The 24,729-nt window shown below is 39.9% G+C and overlaps 2 protein-coding genes across 6 annotated transcripts; one reads left to right on the top strand and one right to left on the bottom strand.

The window, feature by feature from the left end:
* Positions 1 to 1,569: 1,569 nt before the first annotated feature.
* LOC144062677 (sentrin-specific protease 7-like) lies at positions 1,570 to 14,662 on the bottom strand. Of its 5 annotated transcripts, none has more exons than XM_077584305.1 (21): positions 14,518 to 14,662; positions 13,927 to 14,011; positions 13,795 to 13,838; positions 13,550 to 13,705; positions 11,324 to 11,415; positions 11,128 to 11,249; positions 10,850 to 11,036; positions 10,580 to 10,770; positions 9,531 to 9,564; positions 9,256 to 9,456; positions 8,758 to 8,978; positions 8,620 to 8,684; positions 8,232 to 8,348; positions 8,037 to 8,156; positions 7,863 to 7,955; positions 7,711 to 7,778; positions 7,603 to 7,643; positions 7,386 to 7,429; positions 7,240 to 7,308; positions 6,356 to 6,506; positions 1,570 to 1,793 (listed from the first exon to the last, which is right to left on the bottom strand). In XM_077584305.1, the coding sequence occupies exons 1-21, from the start codon at positions 14,526 to 14,528 to the stop codon at positions 1,656 to 1,658; spliced, it is 2,250 nt and encodes a 749-aa protein (XP_077440431.1). In that variant the 5' UTR covers positions 14,529 to 14,662; the 3' UTR covers positions 1,570 to 1,655. The 5 variants fall into 5 exon arrangements, with proteins under 5 accessions (XP_077440431.1, XP_077440448.1, XP_077440441.1 ...); XM_077584322.1 differs by having other exon boundaries at positions 14,358 to 14,648; XM_077584315.1 differs by having other exon boundaries at positions 14,114 to 14,648.
* On the top strand, positions 13,789 to 24,279 carry ftcd (formimidoyltransferase cyclodeaminase). Its single transcript, XM_077584343.1, has 15 exons — positions 13,789 to 13,952; positions 15,842 to 15,951; positions 17,382 to 17,565; positions 17,865 to 17,993; positions 18,072 to 18,160; positions 19,337 to 19,516; positions 19,613 to 19,750; positions 19,983 to 20,114; positions 20,195 to 20,256; positions 21,932 to 22,058; positions 22,135 to 22,296; positions 22,401 to 22,444; positions 22,521 to 22,659; positions 22,731 to 22,826; positions 24,077 to 24,279. The coding sequence occupies exons 2-15, from the start codon at positions 15,895 to 15,897 to the stop codon at positions 24,158 to 24,160; spliced, it is 1,623 nt and encodes a 540-aa protein (XP_077440469.1). The 5' UTR covers positions 13,789 to 13,952; positions 15,842 to 15,894; the 3' UTR covers positions 24,161 to 24,279.
* Positions 24,280 to 24,729: the final 450 nt, after the last annotated feature.

Genomic DNA, 24,729 nt, shown 5'->3' on the forward strand with positions numbered 1-24,729 from the left:
CGGTTCAAGTTGAAAAACCTTGGTTTCATCAGTCCACATAGAATTCAGGTTCATGATCTGGAGGTGTTTTTCTTCCGCTGGTTTTCATCAAAAGGTGGATGGAATCACAATCTGTAGTTTTAAATAGTAGTCTATGTTAGCAAAATAAACTTCAGGTTTCTGATATGAATTTAAAAAAAGTCAGGAAAAGCTGACTACATAACTTCATCTGATATTTATATAGGGTTATAAGGTATAATAATGGTGGCAGGTGTGTACTCAATGAGTTTGAATTGATTTAAATCTGAAGATAGCCACATGCCAGCTAAGAGGGTGTGCACACTTTTGCAACCAGTTTATTTCTACTTCCCTTTTTGAAAAGATTAAAAGAAACAGATGTACAGGTTAAAAGACACATTAAATACAGAATATTTTTAAATAAATGTATTTTGGTCTTTTTTTTTTATATATATATGACAAAATCCTGCTAATTGAGTAAAAACTCAAATAAGCACAGGATGAGCAGATAAACTCCAAGCAGTGAGGCCGGAGCCAAATTTGAACCTTTATACTAAGAACTGAAAGGCAGAATACCAACATTACCCCACCATGCTGCTGTACATAATGTAATGTAACGCAATTTAGATTACAGTGATGAGTGCAACTAAATATGATAACCACTTGAAGAAATATCTACTCAAAGTCCTCAATCATCAAGAAAATACAGTATTAGCAGTCAGTCTAAATCTAGTAGCACTAGTACACTTTCGTAATGTTTAACTGTAACAATGTTGTAAATACAGTATTGACATTTAGAATTATTCCCACAATCGCCTTCCTTGAAATTCCTGTCATGTTAAACTCAGAGAGATAACAAGAGCGTGATTCCAGCATCCCCCGACACCTCCACCACCCCTTCGTCAACAAGAGCGGACATCTTTTATTGGATAATCAGCTTATTTGACACCAGGGGACAAACTCAAATCCTACGTGAGTACGCTTGTCTAAAGATCACGGCACAAAATACTTGTACTCGACGTCACCCCCACGACGCTCGTTTTACTTTAAAGTCGAATGGACGCAGCCGATCAGGATCAGTATCTTAAGGACAAAGATTATTTTTGGAGTCTGGGATACAAATCCGTTAATCTTCCCTTCCCAATGGGCAGATTAGCCAAGGCTACGGCGGCATGAGTACCATAAAGGATGCAGTTAGGACCACAACCAAAGAGGCGCGGACTGAGCGGAAAAAACGGGGGGTGGGGGGACTGACATCAGACGTCATTTGAACAGCAACACTAAAGGCTGAAAGTCACCGAAATATTTGTTTTGAAAGATCGCACAGCAGATTACCACAATGACAAATTAAAATGAACTGAAAATGATATTGTTGTGAGGGGAAAGAAGTTGTGTAGCTTAAAAAAAAAGAAACTAAGAAATTGACCTACTGCTGTGTGATCCTGCTAACGAGCTGTAAGCTGATTGATCGTCTGTAGGCTCTCTCTCGAACCTGACCTTTCACCCCATCTGACATACCAAGAACACATTGCATTGGCACAAACAGAATACAATCAGTCAATCGTAGAAGAATTGTGAAATGTTTCAAAATAATAATTGTTTATTGTGTTTCCATGAACAAAATAAATATAAAGCAAAGAACAAATACTGTACATTCATCAAATCGCTTCATTCTGTGACTGACTCTTGTGAAGTCTCATAATCAAGTGCTGGATCTCCTCACGTTTCTGTCGCACCTGTTGTCGCGGAAACCAGCGGACCAAATGCAGAGGAGGGTCAAAGTGCACCACAGGATTCTGGGGAGCCAAATATATCAATTGATTAATGTGTGGCATAGCTTTGTGTTTGTTGGCAAGAAGAAAAAAAACAAACAAAAAAAAAACGTTTTGGCGAAAGCAAATCAATACAACTTTTATATTTACCACTCCTGACTTTTGAAAACAGGTACCTGTAATTGCTACTCCGCTTGTTACTTTTTCAACTTCCGCAGACGACGACAACACAACGTAAACAAGACGTAAATATAGAGGTAAAGTCACGCGGTAGAGATCTTGACTGATTGATTAATTGCGATGTAAGGCGGAAAGAAGAGGGACAGCGGCAACATGGAGGATCGGGACATGGTGAACATTAACAAGAAAAACAGAAACAGATTTGGAGCATCAGAGATTAACAAGAATTGATGATGAATGTGTTGACTGCAGTCTAAAAAAACATAAGTTTCGCACATACAAAACTATCCGTCTAATCTGAAAAAAATAAACACATACAAAGTGTAATTTTTCAGCTATCAGCTAATTTTGCATTTTTTGTTACTCAGCTCTCACTGTTAGCACGTTGTTTTATTAGCACAAAAATGAAACCTGGCTAGCGCTTGAACAACATACAACATATTTATTTGTCCATCTCAGTTCGAGCACCAAGTTAATACGACACCCCAAAAAATTTTCGGATCGATACAAGCACATGTATTCAACTCACTGATACAGATACCTAGTAACCAATACCACTAGTACTTTGATACTTAAAATTTCAATTAAAGTAATGACAGTTTTAAAGAAAGACCTGTCTTGTATTTATGAAAAAAGGCAGAACAATCACTCTCTGCAAATTTACAACTCTCTCTGAATTTAGGACTCATTTGTAATAAAATAAAATAAAAGTGCAGAATAAAACTAACAACTCCCTAAAGCCTGGTACACACAAAGAGAATCGGGCCGTTTTTGTCACGATTTTGCCCCTTCCCAACAAAGGGCGTCAAACGCCCGACAATCTTATGTCTTATAAGATTGCCTTATAATATTATTTTTATGTTTGAGCTGTGTTAAGAGTGGATTTGTCCTGATAATTGGGTCCAAAACCAGTCGGACCGACAATCTTAAATAACGAACATGCTCAATATTTACGACAAAAATCGGAAGTTCTCCTGAGCCAGCTGACTCCGCAGACGTGAACAGAATGTACCCATACAAAGAAGCTGTCTGACATGACAAACGAGTGCCCGCACATTAAACGAGCCCCGCTTTCTCTGTGTTATTTATTTTAATCAACAGCCTTTATGCCTACACAATGTCATTTTTGTATAAACGTGGGTTGCCCAGGCGCCAGAAATCCTTTCCAAAGCAATTATTTCCTTGCAAACATAAACACTTTATACTGCTGCTTTTTCCCACTTTTGTTAACAAGTGTATGAAAACCTAGTGTTTTTTTTATATTGTATTACAACAGATATAAAATTTGTGATTAATCATGAGTTAATTTGTGAAGTCATGCGATTAATTATGATTAAAAATCATACTCGCCTGACGCTCCTAATTTTTAATAATCTTCCCCCCCACCCAAAAAAAAAGAAGAAAAAAAAGAAAAGATTATTTAAAAAAATGAGGGGCATCAGGGGCGGCCGGCACGGTGGCTGACTGGTTAGCACGTCTGCCTCCCAGTGCAAAGGACGTGAGCTCGAGTCCGGGCTTCGGCCTTCCTGGGTGGAGTTTGCATGTTCTCCCCGTGCTTGCGTGGGTTTTCTCCGGGTACTCCGGTTTCCTCCCACATTCCAAAGACATGCATGGCAGGTTAATTGAACACTCCAAATTGTCCATAGGTGTGATTGTGAGTATGGTTGTTCGTCTCTGTGTGCCCTGTGATTGGCTGGCAACCAATTCAGGGTGTACCCCGCCTACTGCCTGAAGCCAGCTGGGATAGGCTCCAGCGCCCCCCGCGACCCTTGTGAGGAAAAGCAGTTAAGAAAATGGATGGATGGATGGAGGGGCATCAGGGGATTAAAATTTGTAATAATAATTATTCGCATGACTTCACTAGTTAACTCACGATTAATCACAAAAATGGAAAAACTAAACTAATAGAAATAGTTCAAAATGAATTTTTGACGTCTATAGTTGTCAATGGCAGTGAATGAGTTAAAGATGTTTTTATTTAAATATCGCCCCTGGCTTCTTTGTTTGTTTGTTTTTCTTCTGTATAAATAACAGGTTTGTGTAGTGTTCACAATTTATTTGTGTATTGTTTAGAATTGTTCAATAAAGTTATATAGGAAAAAAAGTGTATGTGAAGTCACGTGTGATCACGCGAGAGCTCTCCCTCGGAGGACTGGATTCTTGACCAGTCGTGGAAGACGATCTTTATGTGTGCGGCGCTGTGATGAGATTATCTGAGCACCCCACACACAATACGACTTAAACTGTCAAATGCCCGATTTTTTTTCCTTTATGTGTGGGGTCTGACAAAGACAAAAAAATCTTTGAAGATTTGAAAAATCCTTGTGTGTATCAGGCTTTAGCTTTTGTATTTGTTCAAAATTAACAGTTGGGCAAAACACTGTAAGTTCAGCTATTAACTGTTAAGTGATAAGTATTTCATATCGAACAATATTGATAAATATTGAATTTCTTTACCAATTCATTATAAATATAAAAAATAAAAAAAACATTGAACCGGTGAAAGATACAATAAAATAATACTATCCAGTGGAAAAATAAAAACAGAAAAACATTGCATGCATGCCATATGCTATTTGCTTCCTGATAGCAGAATGGCCACAAGAGTGTGCGCTAGGTATCGGTGACTGGTATCAGTAGCCTTCCAAAGCCCTCGATACATTGAAATAAGGCCAATATCTGCCCAATATTGATACTTGGTATCTGTAAAAACCAATCCATATAAGTTTAAGTTAACTCTTTTACTGCCAAAGACGTTAAATGACATTCTGCAAAAACCTACGGAGGAGCGCCAAAGACGTTAAAAGACGTCCTCTCATTTTTTTTTTTTTGAAACGGGTGCTGGCAAGGCTTGCGGAGCTGTCCTGAAAGTTTCAAGCAGGTCTCGTGAGCCTAATGACTATTTTTGGCCCCTAGAGGGCAGCGCTGACTCTCTTTTGACAAGATCGGGTGGGCGTCAGTAGAGGCGGAGCTAGAGCGTCGAGCAGGAGACGAGAACGTTAGACAAAGGAAAAATGGGGACCGGCTGCGGCAGCTCACGCCCGAGGCGTTTTTTTCAAATTCGAAAAGCATCGACCAACGATAAAGAGCACATTGATGACGACGATGATCATCATCGATGATGATGATGACTCCGTGGTTGGAAAGCATTGACGCGGCAGTAGGAGACGTGGGGGGGAGAGCTAGGTGGCTGAGGAGGAGCACACGGAGAATGGCGCCCCGTTTGCAAGCAGCTCAACACTTACAAGACTAAAGGCATCGACCAACGCTAAAAGTGCACATTGATGACGACGATGAACATCATCAATGATGATGAAGGTGAATCCGAGCTTGACGGCGAAATTGGAACCGCTGATGCGGCAGCTATGACGGCGTCATAAACGCGGAGCGCAATCGAGCACGCACAGGCGGACGTTCAATCGGACGACGAAGAGTGCCCCGAGTCCAATGCATATTCATCGGAGGAGTGTGTACAGTCTGCTACTTGCTTTTTATTCCTCAGAAAAAAAGGCCGTCAAGAAAGTGTAACGTTTGCACGCGAAACGGACAAATGCGAAAGTGAAAGTAAACTGTTGTGCAAGTCCTGGCGTCTCCTTGCACGCAGGAGAGCGTTACAAAAAGAAAAACTGTATTTGAAACATCCACATAATTGTAAATAGTACCACAGTTGCACACATTTGTAAATAGTTTGCGAAATTGTTTTGTTAAATTGTTACACTGTTGAATGGAAATAAACGTATTTTGCAATCTAAAAACACTTTTTCATTGTTGGTGAAAGCGTTTTACAGAAGTAAAGCACTATTTAGGTGTTTGTGGCATCATTCATGGACAAAAAGAAGTGTACAATTCACTAGAGTGCATGAAATAACATCGTTTCACAAAAAGCTCTTTTTCTCCGTTTTTTGTTTCAAAAGAGAGAATTTCGGTGAAAGTAACCATTTTCTATTGTTGATTACTGAAGAACGGAATAAGGTAGAAACAACTTTTTTTTTCTGATGAAAGATGAGAGTCCAATCTTTCATTTGGTAGTATGTGTGTTTCCATAGTCCAAACACAACATTTTCTGTGGACCTTGAAAGATCAGTCAAAATGCTTAAATCGGCTGGCACTGGCGACATCCCGTTTCTGAAAACGTCTGGCAGTCAAAGAGTTAATATAATAGAGAAATTATTGTTATTTTTTTCCCCCATTGTGTGAAGTTATCAAAACCGGCATTGTATATTATGATAAGATATCATTAATTTGGACTTTTTCCTTTTCTACTTTTTGTACTTTTACTTTTGCACAGTTTGAGTACTTTTGCCACATCGGCAGTACATATAGTATTGCACATTTCTATGACGATTGCAAAAACAAAACAAACGAATATTATGGTATGTTCAAGGCCGCAACATTGGTATCATCACCTGAAAGAAGCTCTCCACGTACTGCAGCAGGTACAAACCGCAGTCACTGTAGTTATCCTGCTGTAGGACGCTGCAGCTGTAGCTGTGCATGCTGTCTGAGGTGAAGACGCGATGCAGCCCCCTACGTTCTTCCCACTCCACCTGCAGGTAGCTGCACACACATTCGTTAGCGTTCGGGTGACTCTTGCAAAGTGACCACTGCTATCGCCTGACAAGAGGCTTGCAGAATGTATCCTGTTAGCATGCGGCATCTTCTTCCATTGAATACAGTGAATCTGAAACATGTTCAGAGTGCTTCACTTTTTTTTTTACTTTTGCTTATTCTAAAATTGAATGAATTCATTTTTTTCCCAGAATGTTTTCTGTAGAATATGCACTTAACTCACAACATGAAAATAAGGCCGATAATAAAATGCATAGATTACAAAATCTTGAGTTTAATCAAATTAACTAATGCAAAAAATAATACATCGCACAATAAAAACGACTACAACTAGTATTTTCTATGACCTCCATGACTTATGGATGGCAACATGTCTACTCTGCCTTTTTCTCGGGGTCTACTTATTTGTGCAAAGTGTTCTTTAACACATGTGTTAAGAAAACTACTTTTTGTGTGTACTAATTAACAAATATTGTTTGCAATTAATGGCCCACATTTGTGGAAGTATTTTGTAGTATAGTATCCCATAGAAAATCTTGATTCTGAAACGAAACTAAAGGTGTTCTTACAAACTTGTTGGGGTGTGCTGATTTATGCTGAGCACTGTAAGTGGACTGTAATACGGCAGTAACATAAAATGTGGAAAAAGTGAAGCACTGAATATTTTTTTAATACTTCCCAGGTGCACAATAAATCTTGTAGGTGAACATAAAACACTCACTCTCGTAGAAGCTTGCAAACGTTTTCACGCTGCAGCGCTTTCAGAGAGTCCATGATGAGGATGCACGGCCTGCAGGCGGATAAGAAACACGCTCAAAGACAAATGATGTCACATGGAGATTATCACCAATTCGGCAGAACACTCACTGAGTCAACGTGACCTCCCTCATGCAGCCTTCCTCTGTACATGTCTGGACAAACAACTTGATTTTAATCTTTGGTCATACACTAACAAATACCAAAATGCAGGGATGCAACATATCCCGCATAAGGGACAATTTGCTGAGGCTCTATAGATCTACCGGTAGTTGGATTGTAAACCAATTGATGAATCATTCCACCATTTCTTGTCTGTAATATTTACCGGTGGTTGCTCTGATCTCTTGCTGTAGAGCTTGGATTCACCTATGACAAGAGATCACAAGTTAAAATAGCACTTCATGTTTGAAACATGGCTTGTACATGAACTTACTTGCACGCTGCGCATAACGTTTGCCATCCTGACCTGGGAAACAAATCACTGCCAGGTACCAGTGAGCTCTGCAGGAAATACCCAGTCCGGTGTGAGCAGCAAAAAAGGGGCTGGGATCAACGTTTCAGGGACTTCTTGACAACTTTACTTACGCTTCATTGATGGGCACGAACAGGAAGTCTTTAGTGAAAATGTCAACATGGCGAGTCCATGTCTTCACCCTCTGGTGCCGCATGTACTGATCCCTGGCAACAAAATGACAGCATTCAAAATGTATTCATGGTTACATTTTTATTTCCTTCCATCATAAAGTGAGTTTTTCTTACGGGTCGACAGCAGCACCCTTGCTGGAGATTTTCTGACTGTTTAGGTGTTTGAAGAAGAAGCTGCTGAAGATGTGACTCCGCTCGGCCACGGCGCGGCCCCCGCCCTCCACAAGGAGGAATCTGGGTGAAGACACCAGTGAGGGGAGGCGGCGGGCAATACTTCTATCGCATGATTGACATTTCCTGTTGACTCACTTGAGGTAAAAGTCTATGATTACATCATTAAGGAACTGTCCACTTTCCAGACAAGCCAAGTCCTCCTTTGTCACTGTGATCCGACCTTTGGAGGGCGCCGCCGGATACTGAATCAACCTGTCCGCCAAATAATGTCACCCGGTCATAAAAGACTTCAAACATACAGAAATGATATCTTATTAAATATGACATTTTTCCTAATACACTTGTATTGCTTTGCAGGAAAACAAAAGCAAAAACAATAATTTAGTGTTTATATTAATTATGCAATTATTTTACTGGTCCACCCACCCCACTTGACAGTAAATAACACTATGTGACCCCTGCAACGACTTTGACACCTCCATTAACACCACTACACTTGAGTAAATTACAGTCAGTTTTTGACCTGCTCGCCAGCTGCACAGCAGATGCCTGATTTCGGCAGTTTCTTCTCAGTGGATTGGATATCTCCTGGTAGGCAAACAATCACACGTGAGAGGTGGACCACCCGCTACGCAACGACAAGACAAGAGATGAGTCTTACCGGTGACTGACCCAGCAGACGAAGGAGGTGTTCATCCAGTGGAGTGGGGCAGCTGTGGATAAGTAGCAGCCCATCAGTCCAGCTCAGGGGGGAGGTCAGCCCCCGCACTGAGGAGCGGCCATCCTTGAATTCCGGCATCTCCAACATGGATGCCAGCAATGCAGCCTGGTACTCAGGAAGTTGCTCTGTCATCACCAGTAGAAGGATGGAGCACGGTGGCCCTAAGACGAAAAAGGGTTGCTAGTATTTTTACTTTATTATCTCTTATAACAGACTGTGTTACAATGACGTAGATAATCTCATATATAAGAATTTTCATTACACTGGCAATGCCTGAAGTTATCATTCGAGTCATTAAAAAATGGTGAAAGCCCAAATATAAAATGACAATTTTTAATTATTGATTTATGAGTTTTCGAAACAGCTCTTCAACTGTCATACTAAAATGGTGGGCATTGTGGAACACAAATTAAATCAACTGACTCCCCGTGATTTTACCTGGCGCACTGGTGTTCTGGATGAAGTTGATCTCCCTGTGTAGAATGTTGGCCTGAGCATCCGTCACCCACAGAAAAAGCAGTGATGGAACGGGCCCTGCCAGATCATCGAGCAGAGTCCCACCCAGAGCTACACCGCCATCCCATAAACCGTAGCCTTGCACTTGTGATGCAACCACAGTGACCTGGCCTTTATCCTCTCCTGTTGGGACAGAAGCTCCGACACATCAGAGATGCCGACACACAAGTAGACCATTTTGAGGAAATGTTTGGTACCTTCAAGCGGGAGAACGATACCGCTTGATGTAATCTGTACACAAAGACACCAATGTCTCGTTAGAACCTTACACATTCTCAACAGGACCCACTTCAGAGATAGACAAGCAACCAGTGGTGGCTGGTCAATAGTCAATGGACTACGCATGGTAGTCAGCACATTACTTTCGTGTATCTGTTTTTAAGATTTGCAGGATAAACAGTATATAGCTAATGATGACAAATCGTGCTCAGCATTTATGTGCGTAGCAAATTGGTGATTCAATAAAGTTAATTTAAAAAAAAAAATGAAAAAGAGGAAATTCCTGTCAGGCATGTTCACTCGCTGTCTGCTGGAGTTACCAATTATTTATTTCAAGTCTAATCATACCTTCCCAACTTTGACAATAAGAGTACTAACATTGTTTGCTAGCTTACTGTCATCCTGACTTAGTGTTCCCGTACTTAGTAATAGACGAGTGATGACATCCAACATTCATTTAAATAATTTAAATATATTGTAAATGTCTAAAATGTTGGTAGTTACTATTTCTCCGTGTGACTGATATTTAGTGTGAAAAAGACATTTTATTAAGTTCGACGATCAAAAGTCACCCTGTCCTATTGGGCAGTCAGCACAAACGTTTGGCCTAGCGGTTAGTGCTACTTAAGGTTGAACCGGTGAGGACTGTGGCAAAAGTTTGATTTTTGGTCAGTCTTGAAGTCTTTTGTGTCTTATAAAAAAAGAAGAGGGAGAGAAAAAAAGCATTGTATTATTTTTGCTGTACAGTTTTTCTGCTTATTTAGAACACTGCAAAAGCCTTGGAAATGTATCAGGAAAGGAAAATCAAAAGGGTAGAAAAGCCTGTCAAATTTGAAACGATGTTTGAAGTTGTTAGACTCAAATACTGAATTATAAAAATGATAATAATAATGAAATTATGTAGTATCCAGCTCCGCCCCTTCCTGGACAAACTCCACCAGCCGGAATTGCAGCCAACAAATGTTGTCAGTTCCACACAGGAAACATGCTAGTTGGTCGCACACTATGAAGTGACTTCACATCTCACCATCATCTTCCCGCTGGCATCAGTATGCATCAAGCCGATGTAAAGGGACAAAAACTCCAGCTCCAGGAAGGACGGCAGCTCTAGGTCTCCTCTTGGTGTCTGATGAGGTATTTGATTCCGAGGAGGAGTTTGGTCAATCCGTTTGCTCTCATCACCTTCATCCGGCTCGTCTTCCTCACTGGACAAAACAACTGGAAGAACAAAACCGTTTAGACGCAAGATGATTGTAGCAACGAAGATGGTGGCAGAGATTCTTCACAACTCCCTCACTTGTTTCTGACCGGGTCTGTTTCCTGCTTCTCGAATGGACACCAGCCACTCTGCTCGTTTTCTTCTTCTGTCTGAAGGCCAGCCAAATATTTCTCTCTTCCTCCCCCGGCTCCTCATTTGAGTTGCTCCTGTTGGACTTCCTGTTGAGTATTCCACGGGGAGATGGTTCATTTGTAGCTGAAGTAGACTGAAGAAAAGGGTAAAAAAAAGATCATTTTAGAAAACATTTCAACTGACAATAAACCGCAGCAACTGAACACATGGCCTTTGATCATCACCTCCTGCATAATATCAGCTCTTTGTGCTGTTTTGTATCCCGGCGAGGACAAACTCAACTCCCCATCATGCAGTTGTCCTCTCAGCTCAGTCAGAGAGTCATATGCCTCCACAGAACAAAAGCCTGTAGGGGTTAACGTTTGCATTTTAAGAGATGCAAACTTTTAATTGGATTATCGCAAAAGCAGACACGCATACTTTTACTGATATATTCAGTCTTCTGTGGAGGAAGTGACTCTGAGGCAAAGACAGGCCATAGAGAATTGTCTGAGTTGGGCTTGGCACACCATCTGGTGGGCAAAATGGACAACAGCAGCTTGGTGAATAGAATTCTTATGTACATACTACTTTCAGTTAGAAATATATAATTTCCAAAAACTACTAAAATAGCATTCAATCCCATTTGCAACAATGGTCAAGCAAGTCATATGTATTCTAAAAAAAAAAAGAAAAAAGAAGAAGGAAGAACTCATTTAACTTTCCACTGACAATGAAGAGGATTTCTTATCGCCAAACAGACAAGCTAGTTTCTAATTTAGGATGTTTAAAATGATGTGCAACAATAAAAAGGGACAACCTGGGTGATTGCTATGACAAAGAATTGCTCTCTTACTACATTTGCAGTAAGAAAATGTTCGACTTTGCGCAAATGCATGTTAAAACTGACACAATATTATCTAAGCATCATCTATACTGCTTCTTCGACTTTTCTACCTGTAAAGATGAGTGTGTGGGGTGCTGATTCAACTCACTGATGATCTTGTTTGGGAAAATTAGGGACAAACAACAACTACAATATTTAAATCAGGTATAAGTCAGTACAAATGTAGAAAATAGAGTGCAATTGAAAATGGATGTGTAAGCCTTTGTGCTGATTTTTACAATATGTCTAAAAATGTTTGCCTTTCAACTAAATGTACAATACTGTTGGCATATCTATGCACGTATAAGTGCAGCTGTTTATGTGTAAGTTCGTGTTTGTTTTTTCTTTTGTAAGGCGGTAGGACTCAATAAGTTTTTTACTTCTTCCTATTCCTCTTTGAACATGTAAGCTGTGCTTAATGATGATTATGTATGTAAAAAAATACTTTTCATTTAAATCTTTTTGTTTTAATTGCAGTAATTCTGTTGCTGGTTTATGTGTTCAATAAACAAACAAAACAAAACAAACAAACATGTGCTTTGACTTCTGCCAACATATTTATAGGCAGAAATCTGTTGAGTAATTTCCAATTCCAAAATAGTATTAAATATTTCAATTTCTTGTTATTTTCATGTACAAGTACCGTCAGTCTACATGAGTACTGTATTTCAGAAAGTCTGATCAATGAACTAATAAGTAACACCACCAACATGCTAAATTTGCAAATTGGTTAATGGGTTTTAGAAATGTGTTTCTATGATATCAATAGAAAATCTGGTTAGAACAAACAAACAAAAACACATTCAAATTACAGTACAACAGTAATACGTAATTATTTTCAAGCAGATCTCGACTCTTTTGTTTCATCAACTAATCTGGGAACACGTTCTCTGATTGGTTAACAAGTTTTAATTAAAAATATCTACTCATACGGCAATTTATTTGTTATGAAGAATTTTATAGGCCTTTTTAAGTGCTCATCAATTCTGTTTTTAAGGGAAATTCCACAAAGTTAGTGGCCACTTGATGTTGCTAGTAGTATTGCATATTAGAGATAGACAGGTGTTTTGGGGGGGGGTTTCAGGGCTGATACCAATGCCGATTATTAGTATCGGTAGTCTAGGAGGCCAAAACCGATATTTGAAGCCGATACTCATTTTCACTAAGAGAAAATATTGTCATAAAATTCATTAATTAAATACGAAATCTAAGCTTCTTTTAAGATTTTAAACCTTTACGATTTGCAAAATACTGGAGGGTTATTTTCCCTCTTCAATTTAGTCATTAGACAAGTTTGTTTTAAAATTGTATGAAAAAATAAAGGAAAAGGGTCATTCATATGTCTTCAAAAGTTAAATAAAAACTTAAACAAGTAAATTAGCTCCCTATTTTTTTATACAGTAAATGAAGTTCTCCAAAATTTCCAAATACCTGAAATGTTTGTTTTTTTAATTAATTTTTTTATTTATCTTAGTTTTAATTTCAAGCAAAAAAGAGAAGGTGCAGCGAGTCCCCAGAGAGTCAGCAGCATTTCTTATAAAGTTAACTGAAAATTTAAATTAGTGGTTCCCTGAAGTTGACGGTTTTAAACTGATCTATTACCGGCCATATGACTCTTCAAAAAGACCAATGTCAATATTTGTCAAAATACTGAATATCGGCACCGATAATTGGCTCAGCCGTCTTGTGGAAATTTAGAACAAGCACAAGAACCACCAATTAGTGAATTTTGAAGCAAATACATGAGGACTGGCTGCACACAGTCTGACAAGCAAACTCACTTGTGTGAGTCTCCCCGAGGATATTCCGTTGAAGGCTGTGATTGGTTGTTACTAGCCCCTGCTGCTGTGTGAATGGTCGTTGATGTTTCTGTGGGTGGGCTTTCCAGTCCCATCAGCTTTTTGACAACGTCTCTAAAAGACAGCGTCCCATGCGCACTGTCACAAACAGAAAAGAAACACATTTAAGTAGTAACTCTGATCCGATTAACATTTATTGTGATATCTGCATGAGGCGCTCTCCTGACCTCTGACGACGGAGGCTGCCATGACTCCACCCGCGGCCAGATTTCTGATCGAACACCAAGTAAAAAAAAAAAAACTTTCAGGTGCCAACTCTGAGGCGACGAATGCATTCAAAAGCATTAATAAAATACCACCTTGAAGTTAAGCGCGGGCCTCAGCGGTGAGTGCAAACGTTGATGGGTGGAGTCAGAGGCTTCAATCGGTGTCTTCTTGGGGATTCTAAAGAAAACGTCATTCATGTAACAAATATGTCAAAACAACACGTTTAAATAACTCTTTCTCTGTGTCGCTATTTTGTGTTGTACCGTTCAGTATCCGTACCTAAGCTAAAATTATATAAAAACGTCCTTCACAAAATAAAAGGCAAAAACTATACGCATAAAAGTAATTGCCCGGGTTAGTTATGTATCCGCGATTTTCGTTACAATCCACCAAAACGTTGGCCAAATGCGTAGCCGAATGACTGCCTGTATTTCCCCATGTTTAAAAAATCATTTCGCCCATTAGCATGTCACAAAGAGGAACTAGACGGCTGTCGCGGTGTACTTTATCAAATGTGACCAACCTACTGGGTCCTGCTCGTAACCCCAAGCTAGCTCGCCAGCTAAGCTAACCAGAGCTTGTTAGCCGGCCGGTTAGCCGCTAGCTAGTTAGCCCGGTACAGCTCAGTGAGCTGTTCGCGAACAACGTTCCCAAAACCTAGTAAAATCGAATGACGTACTAACACTTTTGTCATTTCGGCTCATGAAAGGTTCTAACTTATTTTCCAAACATCTTCAGAAGCATTTTTGGTCGTCCACAAATTCAGCTGCACATTGCGTAAACAACGTGCGAAATTTACGTAGTTTAATATACGTCACTGACGTTGAAATGTGATGGTGCGCACCAACAGTATGTACAATATTTTTAAGTTTTTAACAAGGGGAAAAAACTGAAAATAAATCCTCAAAAACCCATCAATGACCCACTTTATGAGAAATTAAAATATATATATTTATGAGAAATTTCATTTGTCATGTATTTTTGTTGCGTTTGATTCAACACTGTCATAAATATAATTAAAAAATATATAGCTGACTGAATCTTTATAATGAAATTAAAATGTTAAGTGGTGGCTAATTCAATTTTGGCAATACTTTAATTACCATCACAGAGTTGCAGTTTAATAAACTGAAGTTGGTTTTTGCTCAAGATTACATGCAAACTATATCCATTTCACAATTTTTGTTTATTGTTCACTAAATATTGTACGCTTTGTGTTACCAAAATGTTCGTAACAAGTCGTAATCATTTTTATTATTGTGAGCAAGTATAATTGACAGATTTTTAATTCTTACATGTCAACGTTTCTAAATCGTTTTTCTGGACTACTTAAAAAAAAAAAACTTGTGAAAATTGAGAGTACAGCTCACATACAGGCTTTTCCCAGCTTTTCCAGCGTTTGTATGTTCTTCATGTACGTGCTTGTGTGGGACAATAACAAATGTAAACCTTGAAAAAAAAAACTAACATGCATATTTTCTAACCCTGAGCCTAACATGGGCAAAAAGGTTTACTGTAAGTTGTTGGTAAACTGATCGCGTTCAATAAAGGTGAAAGAGATTGGTGTGTCACACCCAAGCACATATTCAACAATTCTAATCAGCTTTAACCTATAACACACAGAGGTTTAAAAGATTGTTGTCTTCTCATTTCAAAGATTTCTAGTTTATGTTCAACGAAAGGCTGGCTTTTGACCTCCCCAAAATGATGTTTCTCTTTGAAGATTCCAGTCGGTCCAAAATAAACACGAGAGCGTGCCTGTGTGATCTTTGCTTCTTGGTTCCTGCTGAAGAATCACAGAGATGTTTGTCAAGTTGGAGTTAGTTATTATGAGGAGCTGAATGAACTTTGATCAGACTTTCTACCAATTAATTGAACTTTTAGCTCTGTCTGGTTCCAGTGCATCTACTAGCCTGCAAAGGCGCTTTCTGCTGTGTACCCAACTTTTGTGATGACCTACTGTTAATGATTCAGCTGAAAGCGTGCGTGTGTGTGTGTGTGTGTCAGGAGCGAACAGAGGTATCAGGCCAGTTCTTGACAGAGGTCAGCGTGAAGACATTATGGCAGCTGAGCTGGTTGAATGTGTCCCCAACTTCTCAGAGGGCAAAAATCAAGAGGTCAGTTCTTTTGTTGTGGAATTCTGTCTGAAGTCTAATTGGTTGTTTCTTACTATTCTTTCCTTGCCAGCTGACTTCACCTTTGCCAATTTCATTCCGTCGTTGCAAAAATTGTGTTATTCGGGAAACGTTTTGAGTTGCCACACACACCACTGTAGCTGCGTCCAAATTCGTAGGCTGGCATGTACCCTAAAACCTTGGAAAATGTGCACAGGCCTAACGTGTCCTATGTTATAAGTGATGTTTAAAGATAAAGTACATAAACTTATACTTACATTTCCAAGTAAACTCCGCCAGGTCCGAACACAGGGTGCCTTTGGGTGCCTCCATGTTTAAAGAGTAGAAGAAGAGAGGTGTAGTAAGAGAGCGAAAAGCCAGTCTCCATGGAAACTGGATTCAAAGGCTACGTGAATTTGGACGCCGGTGTGCACTGTGCAGTCGAGTGGCGCCGCAGGTTACGTCATGTGGCCAACAGGAGGACGCAGCCTACGAATTTGGACACAGCTTGTATTATTTTTATTCATGAGGCAAAAACAACAGCAATTTTCAAGGAAGAAGCGAATTGCCCTGTGCTATAGCTTTAACACAAAGAGAGTAAGTGGCTGAGGAATAAGCGATGTATTTTAGTAACAGAGACTCTCCACACGTCACTTTTGAGCTACAAGTACATATTAAATTTTTCATGACATTAAACTTTTGTTTCTGGAAAATGAACTACTTTTAAAATTCTATGGTATCTGGATATTAGGGCTGGGAATCTTTGACTGTCTCACGATTCGATTCGATTCCGATTTTTGGGTCTGCGATTCGATTCAGAATCGCTTATCGATTCTGGACGATTTTAGATTGAAAATTATTTGATTGACAATGATTTCTGCTTCAATTTATAGATATGCAAATAACTGTCATGATCTACTCCAGTCTGACTCGCTAATGCTAATTAGCGCTCTACTCGTGGCACTTTTATCACTCAAAAGAACGACTATTCATACAAAACGCTTCAGGAATGTATACAGAGAAGCATCTTAACATCCTACACTGCAAAAAAAAAAAAACTTTTATTGGAATAACTTGATCATGACTTTTTGCTTCTATGTGGCTACAACAGAACGCGCGGAACCACACTGCCCCTAAGTGGCCAAATCGTGTACAACATGAACAGTGCCCCCATTAAAGGCACACACAAAAAAGGGCAAGACTTAGACTATAAAATAATTGAAATAAAATCAATTTTGGGACATTTAAAATCGATTCTGAATCATACTAAATGGGGATTTTTTGGCACACCCTACTGAATATGCATGTTTGCTTGATGTTAGGATTATGAGGGGCTCCTTGAAAACAATTTGCCCCGTAACAGGTCCATTAATCCAAAAAGTCTGGTTTGAGTGATTTAGAAAATGGATTTTGTCACCGTTGCCAACTTTCAGGTCATTGACGCCATCTCGGCGGCAATTAGCAGCACACCCGGATGTACCCTGCTGGATGTCGACCCCGGAGCCTCCACCAACCGGACCGTATACACGTTCGTGGGCTCTCCTGAAGCAGTGGTGGAAGGAGCGCTGAATGCCGCCCGTCAGGCATTCAGCCTCATTGATATGAGTCGTCACTCGGGTAAGCACTTGCCTGTGTAAATATTTATGATAACTTTATTTACATAGAAGACATCATATACAAATCTAAAAGTCTACTGTATTAGAGTTTGCTGATGTAGCTCGGAGCCACCTATACATGCTTTGAAAGTCACCAGTGAAATCTTAAATGACCTCTGTTTGGTTTGCACTGATGCATTCTGACCCAATAGGAGGCAAGAGATATATATTTGATTGACAGTAATCGAATTGTTTAAAAAAAATAAAATAAAAATAAAAAAACGAGTGCATGGATGTTATGAAATGTGTGCATACGTGCAGGTGAGCACCCTCGAATGGGAGCGCTGGACGTCTGTCCATTCATTCCTGTCCAAAACGTGACTATGGAGGACTGTGTCCGCTGCGCCAATATCTTTGGACAGAAACTGGCGGATATGCTGCATGTCCCAGGTGGGACACCATTTTGTTTTGAGAATAAAACTCACCATGAATCTGAATCTTAAAAATGAACCCGCTTTGTTTTCTCAGTGTTCCTTTACGGCGAAGCAGCACGAAGCGAGGCACGGCGGAGTCTTCCGTCTTTGAGAGCCGGCGAGTACGAAGCTTTAGCAGACAAGGTAAGACCTTGAAACCAATTAGCCGCCTGCTATGCACAACATTTTGGGTGGTGTAGAATACGGATTTACAACCACTTTCATCAGAGATCATCAGGTGTGCAAGGGAAATTGTTATTGGTGTGAATGTTTGTCAGGTTGTACCATCATGCTAGTTAGACGTGTATACTAGCTCTATTAATATAATATAAAATAATATTAATATAATTTACCTACTTAATAACAATATGTTCTATGCAGCCCCACTAGTCTAAATATGTTTAATATTGTTTAATATTGCGTTAGTAGAATATGATTTAACCCTGTAACGCCAAACGTATCATATTAATAAATACAAGACATTTTTAGCCCTCTATTTTGTGAGTATATTTCCCCTCCCCCCATTAAAACCCCGATGTATATGATCTGACACATGCATTGCACGGATAATCCATTAGAGGGCAGCATCACCCATCTGATGACTTTTCCAGCGACCTTGCAAGATCGCCCCAATTGAGCAAGGAGTGACACCTATACTTATTAATAGTAGGAAATTTTCTTTCTGATTTTGGGAAATACCAATATGTTTGATATGTATGTTTATTATTATTATATTTTTGACAGTTAAAAATGTACAAATTTAAAGCATTGTGACCGGATGTATCAAATTTGACACAAATCGAAAGTCATATGTGGAAGTTGATTTTCAAAAAACAAAACAAAGTTTGTTCAAAAGGACCAATAAATACTCAATTTACAAAGAATCATAATTTTTTTCTCATACATTTCATGTTTCAGGCTTTATAGGGTTAAGAAGCAATATGTAGCTGTTTTTATCCATTTTGTCACTTGCTGTCGACTGAAGATAGCATCAATGTTGCTTAGGTCTCAGGTAACAACCAATCACAGCTTAGCATCAGAAAAGAGGTGAGCTGTGATTGGTCGTTGCCTGAGCCCATCAAGTGGCAAAATAGCCGCCCCCTGAAATGTATAATAACGGCTGAGTTTTGCTTCATAACAATTCATATTCCCCAAAAATAATAATAATCAGATAGTCATGTTTAGACTAGTGAGGGCACATATTATTGTCAAGAAATGTTTAAAGGTTGACTTCCACTTTAAGGGCTTTGATACCATCTTGTGGCATCTATACGCAGTTACAAACCCTAATTGTCCTTTCGGTATGCTTCTGCCGTCCAGCTGAAACAGAAAGAGTGGGCTCCGGACTTTGGCCCCGCCACCTTTGTCGCATCATGGGGTGCCACGGTGACAGGCGCTCGCAAGTTCCTCGTCGCCTACAATGTAAACGTGATTGGCACCAAGGAACAGGCACATCGCATCGCATTGGACATAAGGGAGCAGGGCCGAGGAAAAGACCAGGTGCATGATGGGAATATTTCACTTCATAGTGCTCCCTCAAGAGTTGTTTTCCATGAACACTCAGTGACTAGATGTGTGCGTTTGGCTACATCGCAGCCGGGGTTGCTGAAAAAGGTTCAAGCCATCGGCTGGTACTTGGATGAGGCCAATATCGCTCAGGTGTCCACCAACATTCTGGATTTTGAGCTAACGCCCCTGCACTGTGTCTATGAGGAGATCTGCAAGGATGGCGAGGTAAGAAAGTTATAGAGTGGCGCAGACACTTATTTTTTTAACTAAAATTTAAAAAAGATGTATTCCACCTTGGAAAATGAACTGTTCAAATAAACAAGTAAAAGCCCAAAATTAACACGACATTGCTGCACACGATTGACCGATTATGTCTGTGTCAAATAGAGGGACAATAGGTAGACTTGAGAACTTGACTATGTAGCAAGAGGAATGTAAGCTGCTCATACGCCCTCAGGATCTGAAGCTGCCCATCGTCGGCTCTCAGATTGTTGGTTTGATTCCTCTGAAAGCTCTTCTGGATGCTGCAGACTTCTACATTGCCAGGGAAGAACTCTTCATCGTGGAAGAGGAGCATAAAGTGCGGCTGGTGAGGAAAGCTCAACATCAAGAGTTCTGTTACATGACTCTTCAGGGTTCTAACCTTTTAAGCCTTGCGTTTGTGGTCAGGTGATCAGCAAGCTGGGCCTCGACTCACTGGGTCCGTTCAAAGCCAAGGAGCGGATAATTGAGTGAGTTTCAACTCCTCTCAAAGTCTAACGCGTGAAATGTGTAAAACTATAACACTCCTTTGCTTACGTTTAAAAAAAACAACTACTTTGTTACATTCACTCGCTTCATTTGTTTGGCACACTGCACAAAAAGCTCATGTAGAGATTTTTTTTACTGTCAAATGTACACGTTTTGATAATTTGGCACAATGAAAACAACTTCTATGCATACAAAATAGTTTACTTCTTTTATTGACTTAGTGCAGCACTGAAAATGATGGCTCAGGTTTTCATGCTATCAAAACAATGTGTTCCCATTACTTTGCTAACAAACTGACTAAATAAAAAAATAAAATAAAATAAAAAACGTACCTGTACCGGTCCGGTATTTTGTTGTTGTTGTTGTTGATGTTGTTTTTTCAGATAGATTTTTTTTTTTTTGTAACTCCCATTTGCTGGTAAAAATTTAAGGCTGGCACAAGACAACATCATTTTCAGAACTCACACCATTAAACAATTCTTTTAAAGTCACTGTAAAGTGAAAATACCACAGGGAAGACTGCTGTGACCAACCCTGCCAAATTTGAATGATTAAAAAAAAATGGTCGAGTCTATAAAATGAGGCTTCAAAATCATGAAAAATCAAGCTCATAACTCCACTCTCAGATGCTGTAGATGTTTCCACATACACATACATTTCTACGACCTGGCAAAATAGATACTTTATTTAGCAACCTCCTTGTGCTGCAAAAATATAAATCTAGGGCCATAGGTGCTAGCTAGCATAGCCTATAGCCATAGATTGTTGGAATACATCGCACCGGGTTGGCGCAACAAGGTGCTCTAATGTGGCAACGCCAGTGGACTATCCGTAGGGGTAGGGAAGATGCGTTTTCTGCGTGCATGCTAAACTAGCTAGCTAACTGCCTGAAAATGTCAAAAACAGTTACTGTATATATCTCCAACTGAGTAGTACAAAATTCTATAAAATATAATATAAAGTAAACAAATCTCTGAATTCACTTTTCAGGGTCTTTAAGTACAGAAATGACGTTAGGGTTGGGTTTAAAAAAATCGAATAATCGATATTGAATCGATTTTCCTTTCAAGCCCGATATCGATTCATAAAACCAAAAATCAATTATTTTATCTATCTCTATTTTCCCATAAATTATCAAGAAAATAGAATTTTAAAGGCCAATTTTTTTGTATCTTACTGTATTCTTGAAATGTACTGTTCACATTAGTTTAAAATTATTTTTCTTACATCTATGAAAGACCTGACATTTTGCACTTTAAGAAAATTCTGAATCTAAATTTATATTTACAATCATTGAATTTGAATTATGAAAATATTTTCATTTCATCCTTGCTGATGTCAATGTTTATGTAACACTTACGGGATTTTAACACCTGTTACTTTCATTAATAAACTAAATCATTTGACCAGTTACTGCCTCCGCAAAATTGACTTTGGAATGGAATATTTGTGGACTTTTTTATCATGTCCTTGACATTTAATAATACTTGATGTACCATAATTATTCAATATGGGATTGAATTGAAGTGAATCGTATCAGGAAAAATCCAAATCAAATTGAACTGAACTCTTGTGAATCCAAATCGAATCGATTGAGGAAATTAGAATCGATACTCAGCCCGAAATGAAGTATTTGTCACTTCTGTCCACCAACAGGTACATGGTGAGGTCGCAGGACGACGGCCGCCTGGCGTCTCTTTCCTTGCAGCAGTTTGTTCGCAGCGTTGGCGCTCGGACGGCTGCCCCTGGCGGAGGCTCGGTCTCTGCCGCCGTGGCTGCTCTGGTAACTTTGTCATATGACAATACATTGTCACTTGGCTAACCCTCGTCATTGTGGTGACAGTTTTTGTGTGCTGCAGGGAGCAGCACTGGGCGCCATGGTGGGCCAGATGACATATGGCAAGAGGCAGTTTGAAGCTGTGGACGGCGTGATGAGGAAACTGATTCCTCCGTTTCATCACGCCATGAACGAGCTGCTGGAAATGGTGGACACTGACTCGTCTGCCTTCAACAGCTACATGGTCTCACTTTCTACGTCTGATTTAACCCTCTAATTTTTTACAATTTAGTGCTCTTTCAGAACTCTCTGGTTTTATGCTTCATATCAACTCTGTTTTCATTCTAGGCAGCGCTGAAGATGCCCAAAAATTCTAAGGAGGAAGTAAAAAGGTACACACCCTTGCGAGACAAACTACAAGTTTGACTTGGAAATATTTCATTTGGACGGTGTGTCATGCCCTGACAGGCGTGAGGTAGCCTTGCAGGAGGGCCTGAAACAAGCAGTCGGTGTCCCGTTGTCTCTGGCTGAGAAGATCAGCACCCTCTGGCCATCACTTCAAGAACTTGTCTTATACGGGAACATCAGCTGCAAATCCGATATTCAGGTGGGAAAAATCGGTCTTCTCATGACATTTTTGAGCTGGAAGCCTCTGAGTATTATCTGTGTGGCTTTCAGGTTGCAGTAAAAGCGTTGGAGACGGCAGTTTTCGGGGCCTACTACAACGTTATCATCAACCTTCAAGACGTCACTGAGGACAGTTTCAAGATGGAGGTAGGTTTACATGTGTCATTTGAATGAGCTTCATGGTGTCTTGTTCTATAAGTTTAGCCCTCTTCTTTACCACTGTAGTATGTGTGGTAAATTTCTTTAACCTTCTTTATGCCCGCCCCTACGGCCGTTTTTCAATATTAGACTATATAATAGACTTGTATATACTTCCATGATAGCAGCACAAAATGCACCGTGGGATATTTTCCTAGTCAAGCCTTCACAAGTATTCAACAAATGCATCCTTGGTTTAAGCTAGTTGACAAGAACAGCATCCGAGTATTCCGTGAGTTCTTGGTTGACTCGTACTTTCAATCCGAACGGAACTTGGGCCGCGAGTGATGACGTTTCATGAGAGGATGTAAGAACGGACAAGGCAAATTGAGAACTGTTTAGATGCTAGTACCTACAACCACAACTGTAGAAAAAAAACGACATCTTATCAGCAGTTTTGAGGGTCAAATGTAATCGGTTACAGTTACAAGTCATCCAATGAAGATGATGATGCGTGACATCAACTGCAAAATGAACTTTGATCTCAGTCACAAGTTTAGCCGTGTATATGTTGTGTATGATGTTTAAATAGTGAATTGGTGGGAGGAAGATTTGTATGGAAGGTGTAACTCACATTATGGTTGTAGGCTAGCCGGCTAGCGAGCAAGAAGAAGAAGCTAGCAAGTAGCATGCCACTGGATCCTTAGCTCAAACTTTTGCTCCGAGTAAATTCCCGCGAATACCGGTCGCCATTTCCTCCTCCCGTCTGTGAAGCATTTTCAAACTGCCCGCGTGTGGAGGACACGACTAGTCAGTTCGTTCGTTCCCACCTCCCCGACATGTAGCAACGGTCCCACTCGCGCGGGCGTGCATGCGCTCTCTCTCACTCTGTCCTTCTCTCTCTCTCTCTCTCTCTCTCTCTCTCTCTCTCTCTCTCTCTCTCTCTCTCATCGTAAAAATTGTAGTGCCTCGAAGTAATCCCCATTTTTAATAAATATACCTGTAATCTGATTACATGTTTTTTTCCTGTAACTGTAATGGAATAGTTACTTTTTTTGTAATCTGATTACGTAACGGCGGTACATGTATTCCGTTACTCCCCAAGCCTACTTATCAGTATATCTGTCAACCTTTCAGTTCAATTCAGAAGTAACCACGTCACTTTCTCGCAACCTCAAAGTACATTGGCACCTACTTACAAATTATGAAATGGTCATTAAGTTGATCTCAGTTACCTGACTTCCCGTTCTGTCTTGCAGACTCAGTCCAGAGTGTCGGCATTGTTACAGGAGGCAAGAAGTTGCGCCACAACCATCCTTGAAGATGCCGACAAGCGGACATGAGCCTGCCCGTCTGATTCTAACGAAAAATGGTGTTGAGCAAATCCCCCAAAAACTTGTGATGGCAGATGATGGCTAACATGTTTGACCACAAGTCAATAAAAAGTCTTTGCTCTGGGTCAGTTCGTCTAAGAGCCATTACTTGGTTCCCCTCCTCGTTTCCATGCGTCTGTTTGTCAGGGATATTCAAGGCCACGGGAAGGGCTAATGGCGCCACGTGTTCCATTAGAGGAAAAGGTATTTTAGGAGGAAAGGGATGTATGGCCTTTAAAAGAAGTGGAAAACATTCTAAATGGTACACGTGCGTGTTACAGTTCAGGTCCAGTGTTTGTTATTACTTTGATAGGCCTACTGAGAACTTTTATGAGCTTGCCGTTATACAACATTTTTGAAGAATTGGAAACATTATCCTGCTTCAAACAACTAATCATGACCTCTTTCACAAAACGCGACCAACTTTATTACTGCGTAGGTAGTTGTATGCCTCGGAGCTTTTGAGATTGCTCATGGCCTCACTGTCAAGCAAGCGCTCATGAGTTCACAAAGTTGCTAAAAACACGCGACTGTACGTT

The sequence above is a fragment of the Vanacampus margaritifer genome, chromosome 1 (assembly GCF_051991255.1).
Source record: "Vanacampus margaritifer isolate UIUO_Vmar chromosome 1, RoL_Vmar_1.0, whole genome shotgun sequence".
Taxonomy (NCBI): domain Eukaryota; kingdom Metazoa; phylum Chordata; class Actinopteri; order Syngnathiformes; family Syngnathidae; genus Vanacampus; species Vanacampus margaritifer.